The sequence below is a fragment of the Saccopteryx bilineata genome, chromosome 12, assembly GCF_036850765.1.
Source record: "Saccopteryx bilineata isolate mSacBil1 chromosome 12, mSacBil1_pri_phased_curated, whole genome shotgun sequence".
NCBI lineage: Eukaryota > Metazoa > Chordata > Mammalia > Chiroptera > Emballonuridae > Saccopteryx > Saccopteryx bilineata.
This window is the reverse complement of record NC_089501.1, coordinates 26,420,851-26,448,604: the sequence shown is the minus strand read 5'-3', so window position 1 is coordinate 26,448,604 and position 27,754 is coordinate 26,420,851. Positions and strand designations below refer to the sequence as shown.

At 40.2% G+C, this 27,754-nt stretch overlaps 2 protein-coding genes across 2 annotated transcripts in view; one reads left to right on the top strand and one right to left on the bottom strand.

Moving 5' to 3' along the window:
- Window positions 1–3,865, bottom strand: part of TMEM200A (transmembrane protein 200A) — an 87,433-nt gene extending 83,568 nt beyond the window's left edge. The window contains exon 1 of the mRNA XM_066248437.1: window positions 3,743–3,865. The gene's annotated coding sequence lies outside the window, so the exon portion shown is untranslated. The remainder of the gene's footprint in view (window positions 1–3,742) is intronic.
- On the top strand, window positions 291–26,550 carry LOC136316050 (uncharacterized). The gene is made up of 4 exons (XM_066247797.1): window positions 291–419; window positions 2,546–2,611; window positions 3,613–4,311; window positions 26,479–26,550. Exons 1-4 carry the CDS (start codon window positions 291–293, stop codon window positions 26,548–26,550), a joined length of 966 nt encoding a protein of 321 aa, XP_066103894.1.
- Window positions 26,551–27,754: the final 1,204 nt, after the last annotated feature.

The following is a 27,754-nucleotide window of genomic DNA, read 5'->3' as shown; positions in this document are numbered from 1 at the left end:
TAAATCTTCCTGTCTGTTTAACCTGATTAAATGCAGGTTCCTTGCATGTATAACCAGGTGAATTCTGACCAACACCCATAAGAACATAAGGTGGGTGGGTTGAGGGGACTTGTCCCCCTTGCTACATTTAATGCTTTGAGAGGATCATGAGGACCCTACAGGAAGGAAGGTAAGGATCTACATCTCACTTTCTATGTAATTCACATGACTGCTGTGTAATTTCACCTCTGGTGACGAGGTTTCCAAAGCACAACCTGCTATGAAAACATATTCCATTAATTCATAGCACAATGGCCCAAGAATCCACACTTTTTTATGAGCATTTCCTCTTACCAGCTACGCCGAAAGCTCTTGGAAGTCTTATCAATGACTCTGTAATAATCAAATCCCCAGAATTCCTGCTGGGGAAGAAGAGGGGGGTGAGCTGAGAGGAAGCACAGACAGGAGTCATCAGACTAAACATCAACAATTGGCTCAAGATATTTCAGGAGACCTCTATGTCTATAATTCGAGATTCTTCTCTTCTAGAATGTAACCTAACTTTTTACTCAGAAATTTGAGCCTTTGTGAAAATCTGACACCAACACTATTTCTCTCTCTCATTTCAGTGGGGTTTCTATCTATCTTATCTCTACAAATCCTGCAGAAAGGCATGGAGGTTACTGATGTAAACTTAAGTCTGTTTACAGTGTTGTCTTAGTTTCATCACCTTTTCTCTCTAATTATTTCTAGGGTTGTTATGAAAGTCAATTGCTATTATTTGTGCAAATCACTGAAAACCATCAAGTACTAAGCAAACGGGTTGGTATTTATTTCATTAGTTTGTGAACAAAGGCAATCAATGACAGGCGCGTCGCCCCAGGTGAGATGTCCTTACCACCTACTATCATGATATTACCTTTTCCCCAGGTCAGCCCTCAACCCAAACTCTACTAATGGCACCAACACTATGCACTACATTCTGATTTCTCCTACTCCTTCATTCTCCTAACACTCATCATGCAGCACTTTAAAATGAGAATGGGAAGGTCACAGTCTAAAGGCTTTGATCTGTCAATGATGGCAGAGAAGTCCAGAAAGGTCAAGCAATGCATTCAGAGCCTGCTAATCAGTGGCTTGGTCAGGATGACAACTTGGTTTTCTGATTTTCCCATCCAATGCCTTTCTCAACCAATGATGCCCAAGGACCTCCCCAGGCCCTCAGTGATCGTGGCGCATTTTCCAATCCCCTCCCCACCAGCCTACAAGTGCCCATAAGAGAAGTTACGGTGCCGTCCAGAGCATAGTACACCTTAGCGCAGTGGTCCCCAACCCCCGGGCCACGGACCAGCACCGGTCCACAGAGAAAGAATAAATAACTTACATTATTTCCGTTTTATTTATATTTAAGTCTGAACAATATTTTATTTTTTAAAAATGACCAGATTCTTTCTGTTACATCCGTCTAAGACTCACTCTTGACGCTTGTCTCGGTCACGTGATACATTTATCCGTCCCACCTAAAGGCCGTCCATGAAAATATTTCCTGACATTAAACCGGTCCGTGGCCCAAAAAAGGTTGGGGACCACTGGCTGAGCGGACAAAACAGATATAAGTCTTAAATGGATACACTTGACAAAACTGCAATTCACTTATTGTTTAATAAAATACAAGATCCATCTCACTGCAGATTTGTTTGTTTCATCTCTACACAAGTTCTTCAAATGTCTTTTACTTGATGAAGACTGCCCATGCTGTTTCCTATTTAGGGAGAGTAGCATTAAATAAAGGTTATTTTTAAATTGCTTCCTCTTTTAACTTCTACATTCTATTTGGTAAGTAATATGCACTGCCAGGAGGACTTATTTTACCTTCTATTTTGCTTAAGAAATATAAAAGTGACATTTGCTTTTATCTTTGTTCTTATCTAATTCCCTAAGCTAAAGCTTAAGTTTTTTTTCCTTTAAGCTTAGATTTTGCTGTGAGAATGAGAGAATTTAAACAAACAATTCAGAGTCACTCCCCTGTAAACCAGTAGTTATGCCCAATGAGCTGTTGTCAAAATTCTGAAACTACACACATTCAACTATCACAATCTTGGAGCATTCAAAAGCTGCATTAAAAATTTCTCCGAGTTAAAATAACAAGTAAAGCTACCCTCCTTTACAATGACCTTTCTTGCAGAACCCTTTCTGATTACGGGATTCTTTAGGATACTACATGCATTTACCTGGACCTGACAAGGAAGCAACAGGTAAATCCTTCCTGTGCCAACCACGGGGAAGCTGTACACAAAGACTTCCCATGTAGCAACCCTCTCACTGAAGGTATCCTCCGGCCTAGGATACAAAGCTATATATAAACAGGGTTGCAAATTATAGCTAAATCATCTAACAGTTATGAGCTCTCTATTACAATTTCTTAGAGAAATCATTCCTAACACCTCAGAATGTATTTTAAAGAGTAAAAAAAAAAATCTCATAAAGTTAAATTGCTAAAGCATTTAACTATAGTTTCCACTTAGTGGAAATATTTTTTTAAAAGGACCCTTACTCTTCACCTAAGCTGTTTGAAAAGCATGAGACTATGAGCAGACGGTTTTGTATGGGTAAAGAGTACAAGAAAAATACGGTAAGGTTCAAGTTTCAAAATATAGCCTACTTTTCATATATATTCTAGTATCATTAGTCAAATGACCAATTGAAAATCCTTTTATATAATAAGTGTCACCATAATGCAAGATGTGACAAACCATCAAAGTGAATAGCTTTTACCGGAGCTGGTAATGATTGTGCACAAAACACTACAGAAAGTGTACCACTGAACTTGCTTTGACTGCAAAATCAGAAAAGTTTAATATTCTCACAATTAAGAACAGTTGTGGCCTCTTGAAATGTTTTCAATATATACAGTTGTCTACTATGACTTCTGAAGGTCTTCTGAAGAAATAACAAGGTACGAGACACTAGTTCAACACAATTTAGTTCTTAGATACACCAGACCCAGGTGTACCAGGATTGACTACAATTAGTAGATTACATAGATGTGAAGCATATGACTTTCTGGCATTACCAGTGCCTTCAACTGAATAATGAATTGTTTTTATCACAGATTCTCTCTCTCTCTCTCTCTCTCTCTCTCTCTCTCTCTCACACACACACACACACACACACACACACACACACACCTCAATCTAAATCTAAAGGCAGGAAATACAGAGAGCTTACAACTACAATATGAAATGCTGGCTTGGACAATTAATTACAGCAGAAAAATGATCAATGAAGCAAATCTTGCAGACCGACTACATAGGAAGAATACTGCTGAATTTGGCGAATAATTGCTTCGCCTCTCCATTTTGCCTATGTAGATGCTACCCCATGCAGATACTGCTTTAGGAATCCCTAAGCACAGTTTGCTCCTGCCAAGGACTACCATAAATGAACGCTGTGAACATCTTTACAGAGAATGCTGACTCTCTGGAACGGAAACAAAGGAGGGTGTAGCTTGGAGAAACCCAGCCAGGCGCGCCCAGGCTCCGGGATCTCAGAGGCTGCTCAGCATCGCAAGTCTTGCGCTCCACTGGGGAGTCCGGAACTGAGGGCTGACTTGGTTTATTTCCCAAACTTCAGAGGACAGTGTTTACCCTAACTCCGGAGGCTGAAGCAGGGGAGGTGCGAGCGGTGAAAAGAACCCCGTTTCGGCTGCAACGGTTGCCCACCCGCGTCCCTCCCCCCATAGCACCCTTTCCTCCCTCCTCACCTGTCCTGAGCGCAGGGACTCGGAGGTCCAGTTGCCGCTCCCGGCTCTCACTCCAGGCGCTGTTGGGACGTCTGGAGTCCCCGGAGACAAGCGAAGGAGGCGGCGGCGGCGGCGGGGTCGGGGGCGTCAGCGGGAATCTCGGTAGCCGCGGGCAGCCGCTGTCTCCTTCCCCATCCCGGCGGGGCTCGGGCCACGCGGCGCGGCCACCGAGGACGGATGAGTCAGGCGAGGGGGCGGGCGGCAAGTGCTGCGGGACAGTGGAGGGGGCGAGGACACCCCTACTCCCGCACGGGCAGGGCAGAGGCGGCGCCTTGGGGGCGCGCGCGCCGCTGCCTGTGCCCCCCACGAGGCGCGGGGCCGCCGGCCGCCGCCATAGGGCGCACGGAATCCCAGCGCTCCTGCCCTCGGTGGTCACCAGGCGCGGCGCGCTGGGCCGGGGCCGGGGACTCGCAGCTCAGGCGTCGCCGCGGCCAAGAAAGACAAAAGGAACCTGGAATCGGGAAGGGAAAAGTTTTCTGCTCGGCTCCAGATGGATCCAAACGAAACCTCACGCCCTAAGCGCGTACAAGGTGGGTCGGGGCTAGGGCGCGGGCGCGGGCGCGGGAAGGCTTTCCGGAGCAGCGCCGCACAACCGCCGCCCGGGCGTGAGCCAATCTCGCCGCCTCCCACGGCCCGTGGGCTCTCCCCCAGCCCTGCCCCTTCCACTCTCCCCTCCCGCCTCCTCTTGGAGGATGCGGAGAAGATCTGCTCCTCCCCCTCCTGGGCCCCCAACCTTCAGACCCGCATCCCAGCCTCAAAGTTGCACTTCTAGAGCCGGGATCACGACAGACAAAATCTATCTTTGGGAACAAAATACCCGCTTGCAGGAGTTCCTCTTTGGGCTGGAAGGCCAGAGGGTGGAAACGGACACACCCACCTCAGGGCGCGCCCTTTCGGCCGTGGAACCCCGGGTCCCAGAACCGGGGATCCGGCCCCGCCAGTCCCCAAAGCAGTAGCGGAGCCCAGGCCGATTCCGGTTTTCCTGGAGCAGGCGCTTCGGCTCCACGCCCCTCGGCGTGTTTCTTATCAAACGTTGCCTGGGCGGGTCGGGGTCCCCCTGGCGGGCTGTGCGGGCCCTGCGCGAGCGGAGCCAAACTGGCTGCTAACACCTGCTCTGTCTACACTGGTCTGGAATGCCCGACGGATAAACCGCCTGTCTGGCCCGGAACGAGCGGCGGGTATGAAGTGCTTCCATGAACGGCGCTGAGGTTCAACTTCAAACATCAAAGCCAACGAGAGATACAGGTTCCTCCTTGACCCCAAACATCAAATTCGTGGAGACTACGCTATTCACAGAGTAAAAATCAATATGATAGTGACCTCCAATTGGACAGAGACAGAGTGATTATTGTATATATGCAGGCCAATTCAGCCAATAAAGTTTCATGTAAAACTGGAATACCACCTGTCAGACAGAACACGTCAACTCCCAGCTCTCGGTGCTTAGGCACGAGGTGTGCCCATGTGTCTCTGAATGTATTTTAGGTGGACTAGAAGAGCGATCTTCAGCCGGTGTATGGCATCAATATTTAAAACATGCAATAATACCTCATTATTTAGGCAGGGGCACTAACCTCTTTTCCCTTAGATTGCCAAATTTTTAAAAAATGGCAATAGCCAACACCAATAGCCATCTGGTGTAAATGAATCAAAACTATACCTATTTTTTTTCTCTGTCAGATTGGCAAAAAAATATGTATCTTTTTGGTGTGCCACAGAATTTTAGTAATTAGTTTATGTGTGCCATGGGATGAAGAAGATTGAAAATCGCTGTCTAGAAGGCAAGTATAGCATTCTAGTGCAGTGTATTGTGTATTTCAATGTGTGATGTACTGAGTTCATTTCCAAGAGGAGTTTGTTTCTGGAGGTGGAAAACATATGAGAAGGAGGAAGAGAAGGTGAGAGAGAGAGAGAGAGAGAGAATTCCAAGAAAAACTTTCCAATTAAAAAAAATCTTAAAAATCAGGTAAGAGACCGTAGAAATGGACTGCTCATCATACAATCTTCCTGTCTCGACTAGAGAAATTTGGATATTTGGCACTTTTAGTAAACATTTCACAATCAAAATGTTTAAAAAAAAAACCAAACTAAAGGGGTTGGGATGGAGGTGGAGAAATGAGTCACTCCTGTAAACCATCTGCACATAGTTTTATTTTTACCCCACCTGCTTCTAGTACTTTTTAGCCCACATCCACCTGCTCAACTCTCTTAGATTTTCTTGCACGTTTGTCCAGGCACCCCATCAAAGGGTGCTTCTAGGTGTAGCCTGTACATTTTATAAAGAAATACTCTGAAGCCCCTGTCCTTATAAAGCCCCTGAGAGTGGCCACCTCCTGGTTACGATCACTAACTTCCCAAGGAATGAGGAAATGGCTTATAGTGTCCTTAGATATAATTAAACAAGGCATCTTCCTAAGACAAGCAATGAAATATTCAAAATGCACATGTAACCATTTTAGACATTGAATGACTGAACCTTCCTCAAAGAGGGACTGATGAAAGAGTTGATACATTTTTATGGTCACAGATATTGATGATTCCTCACTTCTGAACTTAAATTTCAGTGATTCAGCCATGAAAGAAACAGCAGAAAGGTTGATGTAAGACCACCATAGGAAATTATTTACATTTCTTTTAACCCTTGAGTGGTACAAACATTCATATATGTCCTTGTGCCTCCTGACCATTCAGAGTATGATTGATTTATTTTTAATTTCATTTATTTATTTATATATTTTTTACAGAGACAGAGAGTGAGTCAGAGAGAGGGATAGACAGGGACAGACAGACAGGAACAGAGAGAGATGAGAAGCATCAATCATTAGTTTTTCATTGTGCATTGCAACAGCTTAGTTGTTCATTGATTGCTTTCTCATATGTGCCTTGACCATGGGCCTTCAGCAGACCAGGTAATCCCCTTGCTCGAGCCACTGACCTTGGGTTCAAGCTGGTAGGCTTTTGCTCAAACCAGATGAGCCCGCACTCAAGCTGGCGACCTCGGAGTCTCGAACCTGGGTCCTCTGCATCCCAGTCCGACGCTCTATCCACTGTGCCACCGCCTGGTCAGGCTGATTGATTTATTTTTAAAATGTGTAAGGCAATATTTAAAAATGCAAATGTATGTTCTTTTTGTTTCCATAAATTGGTTATCAAACAAACATGATTTTAAGTTAATAAAACTAGAACTGGAACTAATTTCATTTTTTGAAGGAAAAAAAAACTCACTCCTGGGGGTCAGCGATCATGAAAAAACTCACTACTCAAGGGGTTAAAAGAATTATTATTAGTCTCAGAAAAGACTAGGGTAGCATGTCCTCTAAATAAAGGATTATCTACAATTCAGTAGATCAAGCAACTCCCGAGATATTAGTTATAAATTCTTCCCTGGTATTGAGTGCTCAAGGCAAGTTTAGGTAAATTATTTAATCTCTGCTAATGGCCAGGTCTGAAAAAAATCCCAGTGAATATACTATGCCAGTAATAGATATAGAATTTAGCTTTCAAAGTAATGGATGGGACCTCTCACCATCAAGTTGTATTGCACTTCACACAGTTTTTGCTGTATTCTTCTGAGATGTGTAAATTTCCACTAGAACAAGCCCATCTTATGAGAGTGCATAGTGGAAAGAGAGCCCTCCTCCTTATGATTCAAGCTCAACTACCTAGTAAGAGAGGCTTTGAAGCCTGTTTCTCTTATCCCTTAAGTAGAAACAAAGTACCCATTTCAAAGTGTTTTTGTGCAAACTGAATGAAATAATACATTCAAGACTCTTTTCTGGTGATAGATCCTCAACACATAGTTACACACACAACTTGTTTTCATCCTATTAACATAGCAGAAAGAAAGACTATTCCTCTGGAATCAAGAGTTGATTTGAGAAAAATGTTGAAATATGAAGAGTAACATTTTCACTGTGCCATCACCAAATTAAATGTACTAAAAAAGTAGCACTGAGGCTGCACCTCCAGAGGAGACTGATATGAGGTGATATAAACAGAGCACTAGGAAAGTCACAAGGCAACATGAACCGCGTCCTAGTATAGTACTTCTCAAATTTTAACAAGCACCTGAATCATACAAAGATGTTGTCAATTGCAGAGTATGATACAGTAGCTTTGGGCTGGGGCCTGAGATCCTGCTATTCTAACAACTCTCCAGTGATGGCAATATTGCCAACCCTGAATCCACACTTCTAGCAGTCGAAAGCTAATGTCCAGTGACTAATTCAGCACCACAGACAGCGAAACAGGTGCCATACCACCATCACCTCCTCTGCCATTTCATTCAAATCTCTTAATATAAATATCTTCTGTGGTTAGATTATGGTAACAAAACAGGCAGTTTGATTTTTTTTTAATTTCTTCTTGGATTTCTACTAACTATGTGGTGATTCTTCCCTTCATATAGGTACAAATCTGTGCAGAGAAGAGAACTGGGGTTTAGAGAGGGCGAAGGGTGCTTCTTTTGCATTTTTAAAAGGTATGCTGCCAGTGCTCCTCGGGTAAGAAGAATTTAATCAAGTTTATTACCAAATAACGTTAATACAGATTCATAAAATATTTAAGTAATATTACCAACCTAAATATTATAAAATATCTACTTGAGAGGGGTAGCACTCTAACTTGCACATTTGATGAACAGAAATTAGCAACATTTTTATGCTGCTAAATCTACTAAATTACTAGTCAGTTGTACATAATCAAAGAAAAAATATGTCAAAGTGATAGTCAAAATCTGAGTGGAATAAAAATGACATTAAAACTTAGTTTTAAATGTTTCTGCTCCCTTTCTTTTTCTCCTGTATTCCTTCCACCAAATTTCGTATTTTAAGCATAAAATCAAGCAGATCATTTCCTTTGATTAACACTGTTATTCTTTACCCCTACTTTGAAACAGCACTTTTGCTGCCAGCAGAGATACCTCCTGGGCTTTAAGACTATCAATCTATTTCACAGCTGGAGCACAGTAATTCAGATAAAAGTCTGGCAAACAATTCAACTTGTTTTCCTTTGAAGATATTTTTATTTTCTGGTTGAGGACCCCCTTCTCAAGTCTGGAGATGCTATGGGCAATGCTATGGCAAAAAAAAGGGGTCTATCCCTACATAATTTTTTTGTATTTTCTTCATTTCTAAGTGAAAAGAGGGGAAAGAGAGAGAGACAGACTCCCTCATGTGCTCCAACTGGGATCCACCTGGCAGTCTCCATCTGGGGCCAATGCTTTGCCCACCTAGAGCCATGATCACAATCAAGCTATTTTCAGCACCCGAAGCAGAAGCTCCATGGAGCCATCCTCAGCATCCAGGGCCAAAGCACTTGAACCAGTCAAGCTATGGCTGGAGGAGGGGAAGAGAGAGAGAGAGAGAGAGAGAGAGAGAAGGGGAAGGGGGAGAGGTGTAGAAGCAGATGATTGCTCCTCCTGTGCGCTCTGACCAAGAACTTCCACACACCAGGCCAATGCTCTAACACTGAGCCAATGGCTAGGGTCCCCATAAATTTTCTAATAGGTTTTCCCTTAGTCTTGTTACATGATCCACTTAAAAATAACTACTGTTGCCTGACCAAATCATAGCACAGTGGAGAAAGTATCATTCTGGGACACAGAGGACCCAGGTTTGAAACCCTAAGGTCAACAGTTTGAGCACAGGTTCATTTGGCCCATGTGAGAGTTAGTTTCTGCCTCCCTACCTCTCATTTAATAATTATAAGAGAGAGAGAGAGAGAGAGAGAGAGAGAGAAGAAGAAGAAGAAGAAGGAGGAGGAGGAGGAGGAGGAGGAGGAGGAGGAAGAGGAGGAGAAGGAGGAGGATAACTTGGCTCATCAGTTTAAGTGTGGGGTCACTGTCTTGAACATGGGATGTAGACATAATGCCATGGCTGCTGGCTAAAGCCCAAATGCTGCTGGCATGAAGCCCAAGGTTGCAGGTTTGAATTCAAGATTGCTGGCTTGAACAAGGGGTCACTGGCTGGGCTACAGCCTTCTGGTCAAGGCACATATGAAAAAACAAACAATGAACAACTAAGGTTCCACGATAAAGAATTGATGCTTCTCATCTCTCTCCTTTCCTGTCTGTCTGTCTGTCTCTCTCTCTCTCCAGAAAGTAAATAAATAAATACTATTTATTATTCCAATGTGTATTTTCAAAATTAATTAATTAAAAATTTATTGCAGCCCTGGCCAATGGCTCAATGGATAGAGCATCAGCCTGACATCTGGACATCCCAGGTTCGATTCTGGGTCAAGGCACACAGGGTAAGCGACCATTTGCTTCTTTCCCTCTTCCTCTCCCCCTCTTTCCCTCTTCCCCTCCTGCAGCTAGTGGCTTGATTGGTTTGAGCTTGACTTTGGGTACTGAGAATAACTCTGTTGGAGCACATCAGCCTCAGGTATTAAAAACAGCTCAGTACTCAAGCATTTTCCCCAAATAGGGTTGCCGGGTGAACTCTGGTTGGGGCACATGCGGGAGTCTGACTCACTATCTCCCCTCCTCTCACCTAAAAAAAAAATATTATCATTCACTGACACTAGGATCATTGCCTATTGCTCTATTGCTGATCTGGAAACACTTGTTTCTATAAGGGAATGAGCTATAATAAAACTTGAGTAAATCAATTTTAAGTACTATGTTCAGTTTTTAAAGTTTGTAGAAAATAATCTTTAAAATATCTTAGATATCATTTCTTTAAACTAGAGCTAAAACAAGAGGCTAGAGCATTATCCTGGGGTTGGGTCTGAATCAAAGGGGTATCAGTTAAGTCCTGTGCAGCAGCGGATGTTTGAGCAGATAATTCAATATAATAAGACAGGGAGGTGCCTTGCAAATATCTACAGTGGGGGCATACCAGAGTGAGGGAATGGTAACTGTATAAGTGCAGAAAGACTCTGAGCTAGAATGGTCTTGCAGTATGGCAACGCAGATGGGAGATAGTGCGCCTAGTAAAAGATGACCAAGGAAGAGGAGGCGGGTCCCAGCCCTCCAGAACCTATCAGATTCAAAATTTCATTCTAGTGTGACAGAAAACCAGTGAAGAGTTTAAAACAGTAAAGTGATCGCTATTTTACACAGTCTGGTTTTGCATCACAAAGATTCTGAGAATTTAGGAAGATTTTCAAAAAATGACAGCAAAAAAAAAAAAGAAAGAAAGAAAGAAACAAAAAAAGGAATGAAAATAGACTGAATCTCTGGGAGCCTCTGGCAAGAAAACTGGAATGGATGGGAGAGAGTCTCGAAGTAAACAAGACACAGCAGAAACTTAAATTGGCGTAAATCTTTTGTGGTTTCTTCAGGTATTTGTCACCCCATGTGGCTCCACACCTTGTGTGGGATGCTTTTCTGAGAGCCACCAGGCTGAAGTTATCCTCCTCCTCCTCCTTCTTCTCTCTCTCTCTTATAATTATTAAATGAGAGGTAGGGAGGCAGAAACTAACTCTCACATTGGCCCTGACCAGGATCCACCTGGCAAGCCCCCTATCAGGCAATGCTCTGCCCTTCTCTACTGCAAGCTATTTTAGTGCCTGATGTGAAGCCATGGAGCCATCCTCAGAACCTGGGGCTAACTTTGCTTGAACCATTTGAGCCATAGCTGCAGGAGGAAAAGAGAGAGAGAGATGGGCTTGGGAGGAGAAGCAGATGGTCACTTCTCCTGTGTGCCCTGACCGGGAACAAAACCCAGAATTACCACATGCCCGGCTGATGCTCTACCACTGAGCCAAACGGCCAGGGCTCTTTTTCTTTTTTTTCTCGTGGCCTTTCTGCTAATGTCCCTCTGGATTCTGACCCTTCTGGCTCATGCTACTTCTTTTCTCATATCAGTTACATCATCTGTACCACTAGGGATGGATGCCTGAGCTGTCCCACTAAAACACAGTATCCTTCCACTGCCTGGTGGGCTCAGCACTTTCCTTTTCAAAAATGGAATTCTTCGACACTTACAATTCAAGTGACCTCAAGCGTTCTCCACTAGAGAAGAGGATATGTCCTTTCACAGCTTTTCAGAGTCTTTGAAAACACCTGGACAAAGAAAAACTTGAAGGAGTCATGCCCATCAGCCAAGTTTAGAAGCAAAGGTTACACCAACCTAGGTTGCATTTCCTTTGGAGACATGCCCGCCAGTGGCTGATGGCATCTAGGGTACAAAGTCCTGCAATACAGTTTATCTGGGAAATCTACACCTGACTGATTGTTGAGGTCAGAGTTTTTAAAGGTAGGCTTCAGGGTTTTTAATAAGCCGTTTAATCCCCAATTGCCTAGAGAGGGGTAGTTCTAGAATACTGTTACTTTAAAGGGAAACTGATATCTGAAAGACCACTGACAGCCTAGGAACTCGTAGGCGTCAGTCAATTGTATGTTACTGTATGAATCTCAGGTTTTTCAGGAAGGTTATTCTGAGCTCTTTTCTGGCCTCATCACCTTCTCATTTTTTTTTTACCCCTTTGTTATCTAAAACAGTGTGTGAGATGACTGACCTAAGTAGTAAAAGGTCACTTTGGGTAACTGATTTTATTTTGTAATAAATGTGAAGATTCTAAAATCTGGACTAAAGAGAAGATAGGAAATCACACAGTTGACACCCTAATTTGCTGCTGGAAGGTGATTGTAAATCATGTCACTGTAAGTTGTACTCTGAAAAGACAGAAATTGGGGTTTTATTTCTGGAAGCCCATATCAGTCTATAGTGCCTTTCTGTTGTCTTCAGGCTTATCCATCACACACAACACACACACATACACACACACACACACACACACACACACACACACGGAAAAGAAAGGAAGAAAAGAGAAAGAAAAAAACAAAATTCAAATCAATCCAGCACTCATTTATTAAGTGCTTATCAACTGCTGGGCCACTTGATCATTGCATTACCTTAAGAAGTTTAGAGCAAACGGACTGAATAATTTGAGCGTAATGAAGCATCCCTTTCTCCTCTATTTGTGCACTATTTTGTGTTTCTGGCATAAACAAGTTGTGCAGAAATTTTGATAGAGAAGGTGGAGGGGCTGAGTGGGCATAGTGGTGGCCCCTGTCCTCAAATGGCAGACAGCAAATTTCCTAGGGTCCAGAAAAATCCTCCCCCCCTCTCTCTAGCTCTCTCCCCACCTCCTTCCTTCAGAATCTGTACATATGGGGAGGCGGTGATGACGAGAGGGAGAGACTGCCCATCAGGGCCAGGAAAGTCAGAAGTCGGCATCTCTAGAAAAACCTGTAAGCGTAAAACATTAAGAGATTAAAGTCGGATTACTAGTTAGGGTTCGAGATTTTGTCAGAGTGCAATTATATACAGATATACACATAAGAAAAACATTTGGAGGGAAAATAACAGCTTCAGTCATTGTTCTTACTAGTTGGGTTGGTTCAATTTGAGCTTCTTTTTATGTTATTACCAAATTTTCTACAATAAACATTTGTTTTCCTATAATAAGAAAAATAAATTGTTAGTAAGACAAAAAAGTACCAGAAACAAAATCAGAAATACTTTTCTCCCTGAGCGTAGCTGGTTGCTTTGGGGGGCCCAGCAAGTCCCTCTCTCAAGGGACCTGCTCTCTCTCAGGGTGGAAGGGCTGCCCTTATCCCTTTGTCAGTGGTTTCCTGTTGGACATGCCTTCCTGTCCTGCCATTCTCTCTGGACTGCCAGCCTCTGTCCCACAGAGCTCTCACTGTGACCCTCGTCCTTCGCCCTGAGAGCTGTGTGCTCCCCACAGCGACCCAGCACTCATCCACCAGCCCTGAGGAGAGGAGCGTGTGGACAATGTGTAAATCAGAGCAATACCAGGGAACTGGGACTAGAGAATGCATTTAGTTTTGCTGCAACACTATAGAGATATGACTTTTATTAATTAATTAATTTATTTATTTAAATATCTTATTGGCTTTATTAGGGTTGTGACATTGGTTAATAAAATTTTATATATATAGGTTTCAGGTGTGCATTCTATAATATGTCATTTGTATATTGTATTGTGTGTCCACCACCCCAAGTCAAGTCTCCTTCCGTTACCATTCCCCCCTTTACTGTCTTCTGCCTCCCTCCACACTGCTTGCCCTCTGGTAATCACCACACTGTTGTTTCTCTATGAAGGTTTTGTTTTGGGGTTTTTTTCTTCTTCCTTTTTTTTATTTTTTTATTTTTTGCTTAATCCTTTCACCTTTTTTTACCCAGCTTCCCAGCCCTTCCCTCTGATGTGCCTTTTGTTATTTGGTCATTTCTCCACCCATGCATCGGTATGTTATTTTTGTGCTGGCCAGAAGTTTCTGACAAAGTCCTGTGTGAGTGGAAAGCATCCTTTTCATTCTCCTGGTCATGACGCATGAAAGAGGCTCTTCACTCAAGACCCCAAAGTGTACAGATTTGGGGCTGACGAGAGGGCAGGGAACATGTCTGAGCTTTCCGTGAAATAAAGTCTTTGCTAAGTTAAAACATTATTTTAAAAGACTCTGAGAGCATCCCTGAAATTGTCATTTATACTGGAGTCAACAAAAGTACATGAAAATCAGTAAAAATAATCCTCAAAGTAATTAAATTTCATTGTCATTTCTAAAAAGTTAAATCTTCTTTCAGAAGTTTTCTAAAATTACTTAGTTGACTACTTTCTAGAAAAGTCAAATTTTGTTTCTAGTAGTTTTGAATCAAGGCCTCTCAACATGGTTTAAATTTTAGGTTCACCAGCTGTGCTGTTTATCAAAGCATGTAATATTTTCTTTTATTTATAATGAAACCATTTGATAATTTTATAAAATTTTAATAATATTTGTTACCGCTAGCTTTCAAGGAATCTTCTTACTGTAGGTGAAGAACAGTTAAAATCACTTAAAATATTGAGTTACATATAAAACGTATTGTATAATGCAGTATTAGGTAAAGTAATTAATTGGGTAAAATTATTTTTAACAGAGTTTCACATTTTCAAGCTATTGTTAAAGAAAATGATGTGTATATTTGCAATATTATGAAATTCTGTCAAGATGAGATGGTTTTTTTATATTTTTAAAGGAGAGAAATCCTTGAAAAAACAAAATCACATTATGGTTTTTAAGCTCCTAAAGTAAGTTTTTTAAAGTAATTAACATTAAATAATTGAAAATGTGATTGTAATTTAATAAAATTAATAGCCTAATTCTTAGCTAAGATGAATTGAAAGTGATGCCTAACTCACAGGTTGCTTCGCAATTACATTTTTATGTTTTTATATTAAATTTCCAAAGCTGCTTCTTTATGCATGATAGCCAAAACCAGCTCATTATGATTCTAAACAATTTTTTTTCCTGAGGTTTATAAGCAGCATCTTGCTTTTTTTTTTAAAAAAAAAAAACAACCCTCTAAATCTCTGGTCCTGAACCATTTTGTTGGTGGTGGTGGTGCTTATTTATTAGATACACGGTTGTTTGAGAATCTGATGAAAGCTATGGCTCCTCATTGCAGAAAAGGACAGTTGCACTCATATCCGCAATTTTTCCTGTGCTTGCAGAGAATTCACTGTTGGCCTGACATCCTTTCGGATCACCCAATTATCTCGAAACCCGAAGTTAAGAACCGCCATTGAAAAGCCCAGTCAACATTGTATAGTATGGTCAAGAGACCTATCTATTGATATGTTTTAGCTTTGTAGTGACTCTTATTTTCCTGCCAAGTTTAATTAATTGATAGATTAACAAACATGAATACTTTATGAATATTTGAAATTTTTTTAAGCTGAATTTACAAAAGTGTTTGGGTGTGAAAAGCACATGATTACACATTTTAAAAAGTTATCCAATCAGCAGGGTCGGAGAAAGGAAAAGAAGACACAGTGAATTGACATCCTTTCATCAATTGTTTCCTGAAAGGATCCCAAAGTGAGTGTTCAAATGTGTTTAACAACTTGCTATGATAACCACAAACTTCCCACTCAGAAGTGCTTACATCCATACTGCTCTTAGGGCACCAATTCCAAGATGTTGTTCCCTGTCTTCACTCATTGACAAATAAAGTCATTCCTCACCAGCATAAAGTTCTCACTACAAATGCACCCCTATCGCATGTGCCACAGAATCTACTGTTCCAGAATATCTTCATTTGCCTATCTATAATGGAAATGTTATTGGAATTTTTAAGCCACAGTGGGCTTCAGCTGCTAGAGTGAACCTCATTAATTATGAGAAAAGTGAAACCTGATTTAATTTTTTTCTTTTTTTTTTTTGTATTTTTCTGAAGCTGGAAATGGGGAGAGACAGTCAGACAGACTCCCGCATGCGCCCGACCAGGATCCACCCAGCTCGCCCACCAGGGGACAACGCTCTGCCCACCAGGGGGGGATGCTCTGCCCCTCCAGGGTGTCACTCTGCCGCGACCAGAGCCACTCTAGCACCTGGGGCAGAGGCCAAGGAGCCATCCACAGCGCCCGGGCCATCTTTTGCTCCAATGGAGCCTTGGCTGCGGGAGGGGAAGAGAGAGACAGAGAGGAAGGAGGGGGGTTGGAGAAGCAAATGGGCGCTTCTCCTATGTGCCCTGGCCGGGAATTGAACCCGGGTCCCCCTCAAGCCAGGCCGACGCTCTACCACTGAGCCAACCGGCCAGGGCCTAATTTTATTTCTCATTCAACAAATCTTAGTAGGTTATTTTTTTTTTTTGGTTTTTTTTTTTTTTGACAGAGACACAGAGAGTCAGAAAGAGGGATAAACAGGAACAGACAGACAGGAACGGAGAGATGAGAAGTATCAATCATTAGTTTTCCATTGCGTGCTGCGACCTTAGTTGTTCATTGATTGCTTTCTCAAAAGTGCCTTGACCACGAGTCTTCAGCAGACCGAGTAACCCCTTGCTCGAGCCACTGACCTTGGGTCCAAGCTGGTGAGCTTTTGCTCAAACCAGATGAGCCCGTGCTCAAGCTGGCGACCTCAGGATCTCGAACCTGGGTCCTCGGCATCCCAGTCCGACGCTTTATCCACTGCACCACCGCCTGGTCAGGCCTTAGTAGGTTCTTAAGGGAGAGAAAACAACAAGCAAAACTAAAACCTGAATTAAAAACAAAATATAAGAGCAAGCATTTCTATTGTACCTTTATCTTAAAAGTCATTAATGTTTGACTATTTTACATTGTTCATAGAATAATCTAAGTTGTCAATTATTAATAGCTGAAGAATTCCGGTGTCATATGATGTGTTAAAGCATGGTAGAACTACAGACAATATTAGTTAAAATAACTTCCTTTCTTTCTTCTTTCCTTCCCTCTTTTCTCCCTTCCTTCCTTCCTTCCTCCCTCCCTCCCTCCCTCCCTCCCTCCCTCCCTCCCTCCCTCCCTCCCTCTTTCCCTCCCTCCTTTCTTCCTTCCTCCCTTCCTCATTTGTCTTTCTTTCTTTCTTTCTTTCTTTCTTTCTTTCTTTCTTTCTTTCTTTCTTTCTTGTGTTGTTTAAAATAAGTGTTTGGTAATTTGTTATAACAGCAATAGAAAACAAGTACATACAAGGTAGGGCAAAAGTAGGCTAACAGTTTGTGTGGAAAATAATACAATAATTAATTAATAATACAAGAATAAACTCAATTACAGTTTTGTGTCCTCACAACTGTAAACTTAATTTTGCCTCATCTTGTATTATTGAACACATATGTGTGACCACCTCTGCATTACAGACTGGGTACACTTTGTGGTATAAATCACGGTCCTTACCCTCAATAAGTTAGTGAAGAATAAGATTATGTTTTCAAAATATCCATTCTGTATTTAATGTAGTGAGCCCTATGAGGGAACTTCTATGGTATTGAGTCCTCTGATGTTTTTTTTCAGTTACAGTTTATATTCAATATTATTTTGTATGAGCCCCCTAACTTTTGAGAGTCCTCATTAAGAGGGTAAACTTAATGATATAAAAGGAAAGAAATAGACTTAGAAATTTATGTAGAGAAGAGTGACATCAGAGAAATGGCACCATAAGGAGTGATACCGATAAATCTCCACCAAAACTCAACAAGATCTTAAACCAGAGACAGAAAAATCTATCCTTAGGGCCTCCAGCAGTTCCACACTAAACTCAAAGGCAGAGGCAGCAGCAACCCCATAGCTGGATCATCAAGCTGCTAATTCAGGAAGGAAAGACTAGGAGAGACGCTCCGGGAAAATGGACTCTCTCATTGTCGGAGCCTGCAAATGCTAATGAGCCTCGACTGCCAATGAGACTGAAGCCCAATATATGACATCGCCATAGAGACTTATCAACTGCAAACCTCTACCTAAACGTGCCACAGGGCAGAACCCAGGGTACAGAGTCACCGACCAGGAAGAGGGAGAGAAAAGAAAGAGCAAGGAGATAACCTCTCAAAATCAAGAATAATCCACAGACTTTATAACCTATCCCATTTTATTATATTTGTTTGTTTCTCTTATCTTCTTGTCTTGATTATTTTCTTCCTTTTCCAATTTGGTCATTTAATTCTCTGCCGGTCTTACTCTCTCCTCTCCTTGAACTACATTACCCATAACTGTTACATCTCTCATTATCTTTCCTTTCCTCTTCTTTTCTCTCTATGAGGGTTGCACTCCAAAACCCTTAACTCTCTCTCTCTCTCTCTCTCTCTCTCTCTCTCCTTTTGTTCTTTTTTCTTCTTTTTGTGTTTTCCTCTTTCTTTTTTTCTCCCTCTATATTAGTTTCTTCTTTTCTCCTTTACTTTTCCTCTCATTCAATCTTCAATCACAAACTATTTTATTTGGGACTCAAATTTTTCTTTGTGGTGCTTTGGGGGTTTTTTACTTCACTTTTTAACACACTAGCACTGCTCCCAACCCTGGCTCTCCATTTTATCTAGTTTTTGCTCCACTAAATACAATAGAAAATTTTTAACTTTTTTCCATTCTTCCTGTTTCCCTCTTATTCCTCTCATTACATCTCTTAGTCAACCATCACCTAAAAGCAAATCATTTTATTCTTGACCCAAATTTTTTACTTTTTTGCATTTTGTGGATCCATACCCTCTTTTTCTGCCCCCTTATCACTTCTCCCCAACTCAGGCCCTCCATTATGGGTAGTTTTTGTTCTATTTAGCACAATATAATTCACAGTTCACCACAAGCTTTTCTCAAGAAGGAGGGGAGAGGAGAGGAGTGAAAGAAAAGGAAAATAATAATTTTTTTATTTTTTTAACTTTTTATTCTTTTTTTTTTTTTTAAACATTTTTTTTTTTCTTTCTGAAGCTGGAAACGGGGAGAGACAGTCAGACAGACTCCCGCATGCGCCCGACCGGGATCCACCTGGAACGCCCACCAGGGGCGAGGCTCTGCCCACCAGGGGGCGATGCTCTGCCCCTCCGGGGCCTCGCTCTGCTGAGACCAGAGCCACTCTAGCGCCTGGGGCAGAGGCCAAGGAGCCATCCCCAGCGCCCGGGTCATCTTTGCTCCGATGGAGCCTTGGCTGCGGGAGGGGAAGAGAGAGACAGAGAGGAAGGAGGGGGGGTGCGGGGGTGGAGAAGCAAATGGGCGCTTCTCCTATGTGCCCTGGCCGGGAATCGAACCCGGGTCCCCCGCACGCCAGGTCGACGCTCTACCGCTGAGCCAACCGGCCAGGGCCTAACTTTTTATTCTTTATTAATTCTCATTAGTACTATTAACAAAACCACCCTCAGATGCCATTAAGAAAAAAGAAATCAAATATCATGGATACAAAAGAGAGAGGTAGCACAGATAGATGAGGAAAAATCTATGGAGAATAAATTTAATATATTGGAAACCTTGGAGCTAAATGACAGAGAATTTAAAATGAAAATCCTAAAAATACTCAGAGATATACAAGAAAACACAAAAAGGCAGTTTAGGGAGCTCAGAAAACAACTCAATGAACACAAAGAATATATTACCAAGGAAATTGAAACTATAAAAACAAATCAAAGAGATGAAAAACTCAATTCATGAACTGAAAAACAAGGTAACAAGCTTAGCTAATAGAACAAACCAGATAAAAGGTAGGATTAGTGACATAGAAGACAAGCAACTTGAGGCACAACAGAGAGAAGAAGAAAGAGACTCAAAAATTTAAAAAATGAGAAAGCCCTACATGAATTGTCTGACTCCATCAAAAAGAATAACATAAGAATAATAGGTATATCAGAGGAAGAAGAGAGAGAAAATGGAATGGAGAACATATTCAAACAAATAATAGATGAGAACTTCCCAAGCCTGTGGAAAGAACTAAGGCCTCAAATTCAAGAAGCAAACAGAACTCTGAGTTTTCTTAACCCCAACAGATCTATTCCAAGGCACATCATAATGAAATTGGCACAAACCAAAGACAAAAAATTCTCAAGGCAGCCAGGGAAAAGAAGAATACAACATATAAAGAAAGGCCCATTAGATTATCATCGGATTTCTTAACAGATACTCTATAAGCTAGAAGAGAGTGGACCCCAATATTTAAAGTCCTGAAAGACAGAAACTTTCAGCCAAGAATACTATACCCATCAAAGCTATCCTTCAAATACAAAGGAGAAATAAAAACATTCACAGATACAGAAAAGATGAGGGAATTTATCATCAGAAAACCCCGACTCCAGGAATTACTAAAGGGGGTTTTCCAACCAGATACAAAAAACAAAAAAAAACCACAAGTAAAAGCTCCACCAAGAAAACAATAAAACCAAATTTAAACTGTGACAACAAAAACAAAAAAAAGCGGGGGAGAGGACAGAAATTAACAGTAGCAAAAAACGATGGAGTGCAGAAGTACTCACAAGATAGTGCATTATAATAAACAGGGTAGGAACCCTTTTCATTACTTAATGGTAACCACCCTTGAAAAAACTACCACAGAAGCACATGATTTAAAAAAGATAGCAACAGAGGAAAGAAGTATGGAATACAACCAAACAAAAACAAAGGATAGAAAAACAAAAGAGAGAATCAAACAAGACACAAAACTGACAGAAAGCAATGTATAAAATGGCAATAGGAAACCCACAAGTGTCAATAATTACACTAAATGTAAACAGATTAAACTCACCAATAAAAAGGCACAGACTAGCAGAATGGATTAAAAAAGAAAATCCAACTGTATGCAGCCTACAAGAAACTCATCTAAGCAACAAGGATAAAAACAAAATCAAAGTGAAAGGCTGGAAAACAATACTCCAAGCAAATAAAATCCAAAAAAAGCTGGCTTAGCAATACTCATATCGGATAATGCTGACTACAAGACAGCAAAAGTACTCAGAGACAAAAATTATCATTTCATAATGATTAAGGGGATGCTGAATCAAGAAGACATAACAATTCTTAATATATATGCACCAAACCAAGGAGCACCAAAATATATAAGACAGCTACTTATTGACCTTAAAACAAAAACTGACAAAAATACAATCATACTGGGAGACCTCAATACACCGCTGATGGCTCTAGATTGGTCATCCAAACAGAGAATCAATAAAGATATATTGGCCTTAAACAAAACACTAGAGCACCTGGATATGATAGACATCTACAGGACACTTCATCCCAAAGCGACATAGTATACATTTTTCTCCAGTGTACATGGATCATTCTCAAGAATTGACTATATGTTGGGCCACAAAAATAACATCAGCAAATTCAGAAAAATCAAAGTTGTACCAAGCATATTTTCTGATCATAAAGCTTTGAAACTAGAATTCAACTGCAAAAAAGAGGGAAAAAACCCACAAAAATGTGGAAACTAACCAACATACTTTTAAAAAATGAATGGATCAAAGAAGAAATAAGCACAGAGATCAAAAGATATATACAGACAAATGAAAATGACAATATGAGATATCAGAATCTATGGGATGCAGCAAAAGCAGTGATAAGAGGGAAGTTCATATCACTTCAGGCATATATGAACAAACAAGAGAGAGCCCAAGTGAACCACTTAACTTCACACTTTAATGAACTGGAAAAAGAAGAACAAAGACAACCCAAAACCAGCCTAAGAAAGGAGATAATAAAAATCAGAGCAGAAATAAATGAAATGGAGAACAGAAAAACTATAGAAAAAAATTAATAGAACAAGGAGCTGGTTCTTTGAAAAGATCAACAAAATTGACAAACCCTTGGCAAGACTTACCAAGGAAAAAAGAGAAAGAACTCATATAAAAAAAATCCAAAATGAAAGAGGAGAAATCAACACGGATATCATAGATATACAAAGAATTATTGTAGAATATTATGAAAAACTTTATGCCACTGAATTCAACAATCTAGAAATGGATAAATTTCTAGAATAATACAACCTTCCTAGACTGAGTCAAGAAGAAGCAGAAAGCCTAAACAGACCAATTAGTAGGGAAGAAATATAAAAAACTATTAAAAACCTCCCCAAAAATAAAAGTCCAGACCCAGACAGTTATACTAGTGAGTTCTATCAAACATTCAAAGAAGACTTGGTTCTCATTCTACTCAAAGTCTTCCAAAAAATTGAAGAAGAAGCAATACTTCCAAACACATTTTATGAAGCCAACATAACCCTCATACCGAAACCGGGCAAGGAGAGCACAAAAAAAGAAAACTACAGACCAATATCTCCAATGAAAACAAATGCTAAAATACTAAACAAAATACTAACAAATTGAATATAACAACATATTAAAAAAATAATACATCATGATCAAGTGGGATTCATCCCAGAATCTCAAGGATGGTTCAACATATGTAAAACGGTTAACGTAATACACCATATCAACAAAACAAAGAACAAAAACCACATGATCTTATCAATAGATGCAGAAAAGGCATTCGATAAAATACAACACAATTTTATGTTTAAGACTCTCAAGAAAATGGGTATAGAAGGAAAATATTTCAACATGATAAAGGCCATATATGATAAACCATCAGCTAACATCATATTAAATGGCACAGAACTGAAGGCTTTCCCCCTTAAATCAGGAACAAGACAGGGTTGTCCACTCTCTCCACTCTTATTTAATGTGGTGCTAGAGGTTCTAGCCAAAGCAATCAGACAAGACAAAGAAATAAAAGGCATCCATATCGGAAAAGAAGAAGTAAAGGTATCACTTTTTGCAGATAACATGATCCTATACATCGAAAACCCCAAAGAATCTACTAAAAGACTACTAGAAACAATAAGCCAATATAGTAAGGTCACAGGATACAAAATTAACATACAAAAGTCCATAGCCTTTCTATATGCCAACAATGAAACATTTGAGAATGAACTCAAAAAAATAATCCCTTCACGACTGCAACAAAAAAAATAAAACACCTAGGAATAAACATAACAAAGAATGTAAAGGACCTATATAATGAAAACTACAAAGCATTGTTAAGGGAAATCAAAAAAGGTACAATAAGATGGAAGAATATTCCTTATTCTTGGATAGGAAGAATAAATATAATCAAGATGGCCATATTACCCAAAGCAATATACAAATTTAATGCAATTCCCATCAAAATTTTAATTACATTTTTTAAAGAAATGGAACAAAAAATCATCAGATTTATATGGAACTATAATAAACCCCAAATAGCCAAAGCAATCCTAAAGAAAAAGAATGAAGCTGGAGGCATTACAATACCTGACTTCAAACTATATTATAGAGCCACAACAATCAAAACAGCATGATCAAGCGTCGACTTGGAATGCTGAGGTTGCCGGTTCAAAACCCTGGGTATGCCCGGTCAAGGCACATATGGGAGTTGATGCTTCCTGCTCTTTGCCCCTTCTCTCTCTCTCTCTCTCTCTCTCTCTGTCTCTCTTCTCTAAAATGAATAAATAAATAAAATAATTTTAAAAAAACAGCATGGTATTGGCAGAAAAATAGACACTCAGACCATGGAACAGAATAGAAAGTCCAGAAATAAAATCACATATATATGGTCAAATAATTTTCGATAAAGGGGCCAACAACACACAATGGAGAAAAGAAAGCCTCTTCAACAAATGGTGCTGGGAAAACTGGAAAGCTACATGCAAAAGAATGAAACTTGACTACAGTTTGTCTCCTTCTACTAAAATTAATTCAAAATGGTTCAAAGACCTAAATATAAGACCTGAAACAATAAAGTACATAGAAGAAGACATAGGTTCTAAACTCATGGACCTTGGTTTTAAAGAGCATTTTATGAATTTGACTCCAAAGGCAAGAGAAGTGAAGACAAAAATAAATGAATGGGACTACATCAGACTAAGAAGTTTTTGCTCAGCAAGAGAAACTGACAACAAAATAGACAGACAGCAACAGACAGCCTACTAAATGGAAAATGATATTTTCAAACAACAGCTCAGATAAGGGCCTAATATCCAAAGTATACAAAGAACTCATAAAACTCAACAACAAACAAACAAACAATCCAATAAAGAAAAATGGGAAGAGGACATGAACAGACACTTCTCCCAGGAAGAAATACAAATGGCCAACAAATATATGAAAAGATGCTCATCTTCATTAGTTATTAGAGAAATGCAAATCAAAACTGCAATGATATACCACCTCACACCTGTTAGATTAGCTATTATTAACAAGACTGGTAATAGCAAATGTTGGATAGGCTGTGAATAAAAAGGAACCCTGATCCACTGTTGGTGGGAATGTAAAGTAGTACAACCATTATGAAAGAAAGTATGATGGTTCCTCAAAAAACTGAAAATAGTACTACCTTATGACCCAGCAATCCCTCTACTGGGTATACACTCCCAAAACTCAGAAACATTGCTACTTAAAGACACATGCAGCCCCATGTTCATTGCAGCATTGTTCACAGTGGCCAAGACATGGAAAGAACCACAAAGCCCTTCAATAGATGACTGGATAAAGAAGATGTGGCACATATACACTATGGAATACTACTCAACCATAAGAAATGATGACATCGGATCATTTACAACAAAATGGTGGGATCTTGATAATATTATATGGAGTGAAATAAGTAAATCAGAAAAAAACAAGAACTGTATTATTCCATACGTAGGTGGGACATAAAAATGAGACTAAGAGACATTGAGAAGATTGTGGTGGTTACGAGGGGGAGGAGGGAGAGGAAAAGGGGGATGGGGAGGGGCACAAAGAAAACTAGATAGAAGGTGACGGAGGACAATCTGACTTTGGGTGATGGGTATGCAACATAATTGATCAACAAGATAACCTGGACATGTTTCTTTGAACATATGTACCCTGATTTATTAATGTCACCCTAGTAAAATTAATTTTTAAAAAAAGAAAGAAATTTATGTAGAATATTTGAGTTGGAAAGGCCAGCATCTTACATTATCTTGGGATTGGAACCTGAAACACAGACTATTGATGTTCTTTCTTCCATGACCAACCACTCGCTAAGGAGGATAACAGAGGTAGTTAAGTTTTAGAAGTCCTATTTTGTGAAAGAAGGCTGTGAAAAGGAGAAAGTGTAATTGTGGATTTAGTTGCCCAAGTGTCCTCAGTGCAAGTGGCAGATGGTGAATGCTTGTGGCACTGAGAGTCCGCATTCCCCAACCTACGGTTTGCTCCGGGCTGGTTTTACAGCCTTTGCTGGTGATGTGAAGAATTGGTGGTCTGGTTAAGATTTGATTATGACTTACATTCAGGACTTTATAGCTGAGGCATAACACTTTTCATAAACCTTCCATGAGTATAAACATTTTCTCACACATGGGGTTGCCGAAAACCAGTCCGGTGGAAATTCCTTGTCCAGCAAGTTTCAAATTCCACATCGTGTATGGAGGGGTTGAGATTTGAAGAAGAGTGCATTGCACATTTAGATTCTGACATAAGTTAGAGGAAACATTACCTTCCCTTTAAAGGGTCACAGTTTAGAGTGACTACCTTTCCCTTCTGGCATAGAGACCCCAGGAATCCTCAAAGAGCTTTCTATCAGGTATCTGGGCACAATAAATGGACATGAGGAACAGTGGGGGCAAGTGTTCACCCATTATTAATGCAAGCAGCTGAATTTTTAGGTGCTACTCTAACTTGAAAATTACCAGCATTTTAGATAATGAGTTTTCCAATTTAAGAGGGAATATACCCACATTTTCAAGCACTTATAGAGTACTACCTACTATAGTGAGATCAATTACTCCAGCTTCCGATAGAAAATGACTATCTTATAATATGTGCTCCCACAAGACTACTAATTTGCAGCATGTAGGAAAATAGGATAAATTTTTTCCTCTAAGTATTTCAGAATAGAAATCACTGTGAGATGCCATTTTACTTATGGGAAATGCGCAAACACAAAATCAGTTATCAAAAATGTTACTTCCTATCACCCAGTATTTCCTCTAGAATAATAATGAATATTTTTCTTTTCTGTCTTTGAATGTAAATTTCCTACAGATAATCCTATACACTAGATTGGAGCCCTTGAAGGTAGCATTACACAAACATTAAACACAGAGAAATCAGAATTCAAATCCCACGAACTAATCCCACTAACACTGTTTGAACCCTTAGCAGTCTGAACCTCATTTTCTTCATCTGTAAAACAGGGATACTAGAAAATACCTCACAGGTATTTTTTTTATAATGAAAGTGATAATTTATATAATGTGCTTAGTATATACATTGTATTAATATTAGCTTTTATTTTAATAGCTGAAGCCTAGAAATCTACTAACACAGGGGATATGTTTGATAATGTTTGTTTATAAAACCCCAGCTTTAGTAATGTTGGTTGAGTAAATAAATGAATTAATGAATGTGTATCTGCTTTGCTTAAGTCTATAACATGTAATAAGAATGAGTACACTTATCTTTACTTATCAGGATATGAGCGGTCCTCCACCAGGAAGCTTAACTAATGGGAATGTCTCCTTGGTAGTGACTGTCTTGGGCTGAGAGCTGTGACATTCTTTGATATATTCGTCCTGGTGATAAGTCATACACACTGCAGAGTTTCTTGCTAAGAATCAGGTCCAGACTCATGAGTTTTGGCACACTAGTCTCCTTTAAGACATATACCTATCCATGAGGAGAGAGAACTCACAATGTTGGCCTCATTTCCATTCACCCTGGAGCATGACAAATGCTGCTTATCAACGCCCGCTGACCACTTGGCTCATTTTTGGGACTAGGAAAGCCACCTTGAGAAAGAAGCAGCTGGGAACCTGGCTCTTTGCTACTGTCTGGCCTTGGCCCATCTCCTGCAGCTCAGAGACCAAGGAGGTCGATGTTACCCAGTGCTTATGCAAATATTGTAAACCTTTTAAATGAAAAGGGTTATTGATCAGTGATATGTTGCCCTTTTCACACTGAGCATGCATACCTCCTGTCCTGTCTGCGGGTAACAGATTTGTCTATTGTTAATAGGACCTGACAGCCCATATTTTATCTCCTTTCTTAGATGACCACACTGATTGTACCATATGAAAAAAATGGAAGTAGGGGAGCCCAGGCATTCATTCGCTATCTGCCACACATTGCATATGTGACTTCGAGTAAGGGGGAAGAAAACAGCATGGTTGGGTAAGATCCCATGTCTCTGGGTAAGATATCCTGTATGCATGTAAGCTCTTTAAATCTTTCATCAACCCTGTAAGGTAAGTAGAATGATACCCATTTTATTGATGAAAAGGTTGAATCAAAGATAGACTGTATAACTTGCCCACTCTCACTAAACTGAAAAGTAACAGAATAAGGAAGCTTAGTTTTCTTTTAATTGAAATATATTTAATATGTATAACAATGTATAGATTTAAGGTGTGCCACATGATGATTTGATACACTTATATATAGTAATACGATAGTTGGCACCTCTATCATGTCACATAATTATTATTTCTTTAGTCTCTTAGTAAGTCTGATGATTATAACACAATATCATTGTCTATATTTACTATGCTATGCATTAGATCTCCAGGACATGTCTATTAGTTGTAATTTCATACCCTTAAACAACATCTCTCTTATTTTCACTCCCAGCCCCTAGTAACCACCATTTCATTATGTCTTTATAAGTTTGGCTTTTTTTTAGATTTTACATATAAGTGATGTCATACAGTATTTGTCTGTCTCTGTTTGGCGTATCTCACTTAACATAATG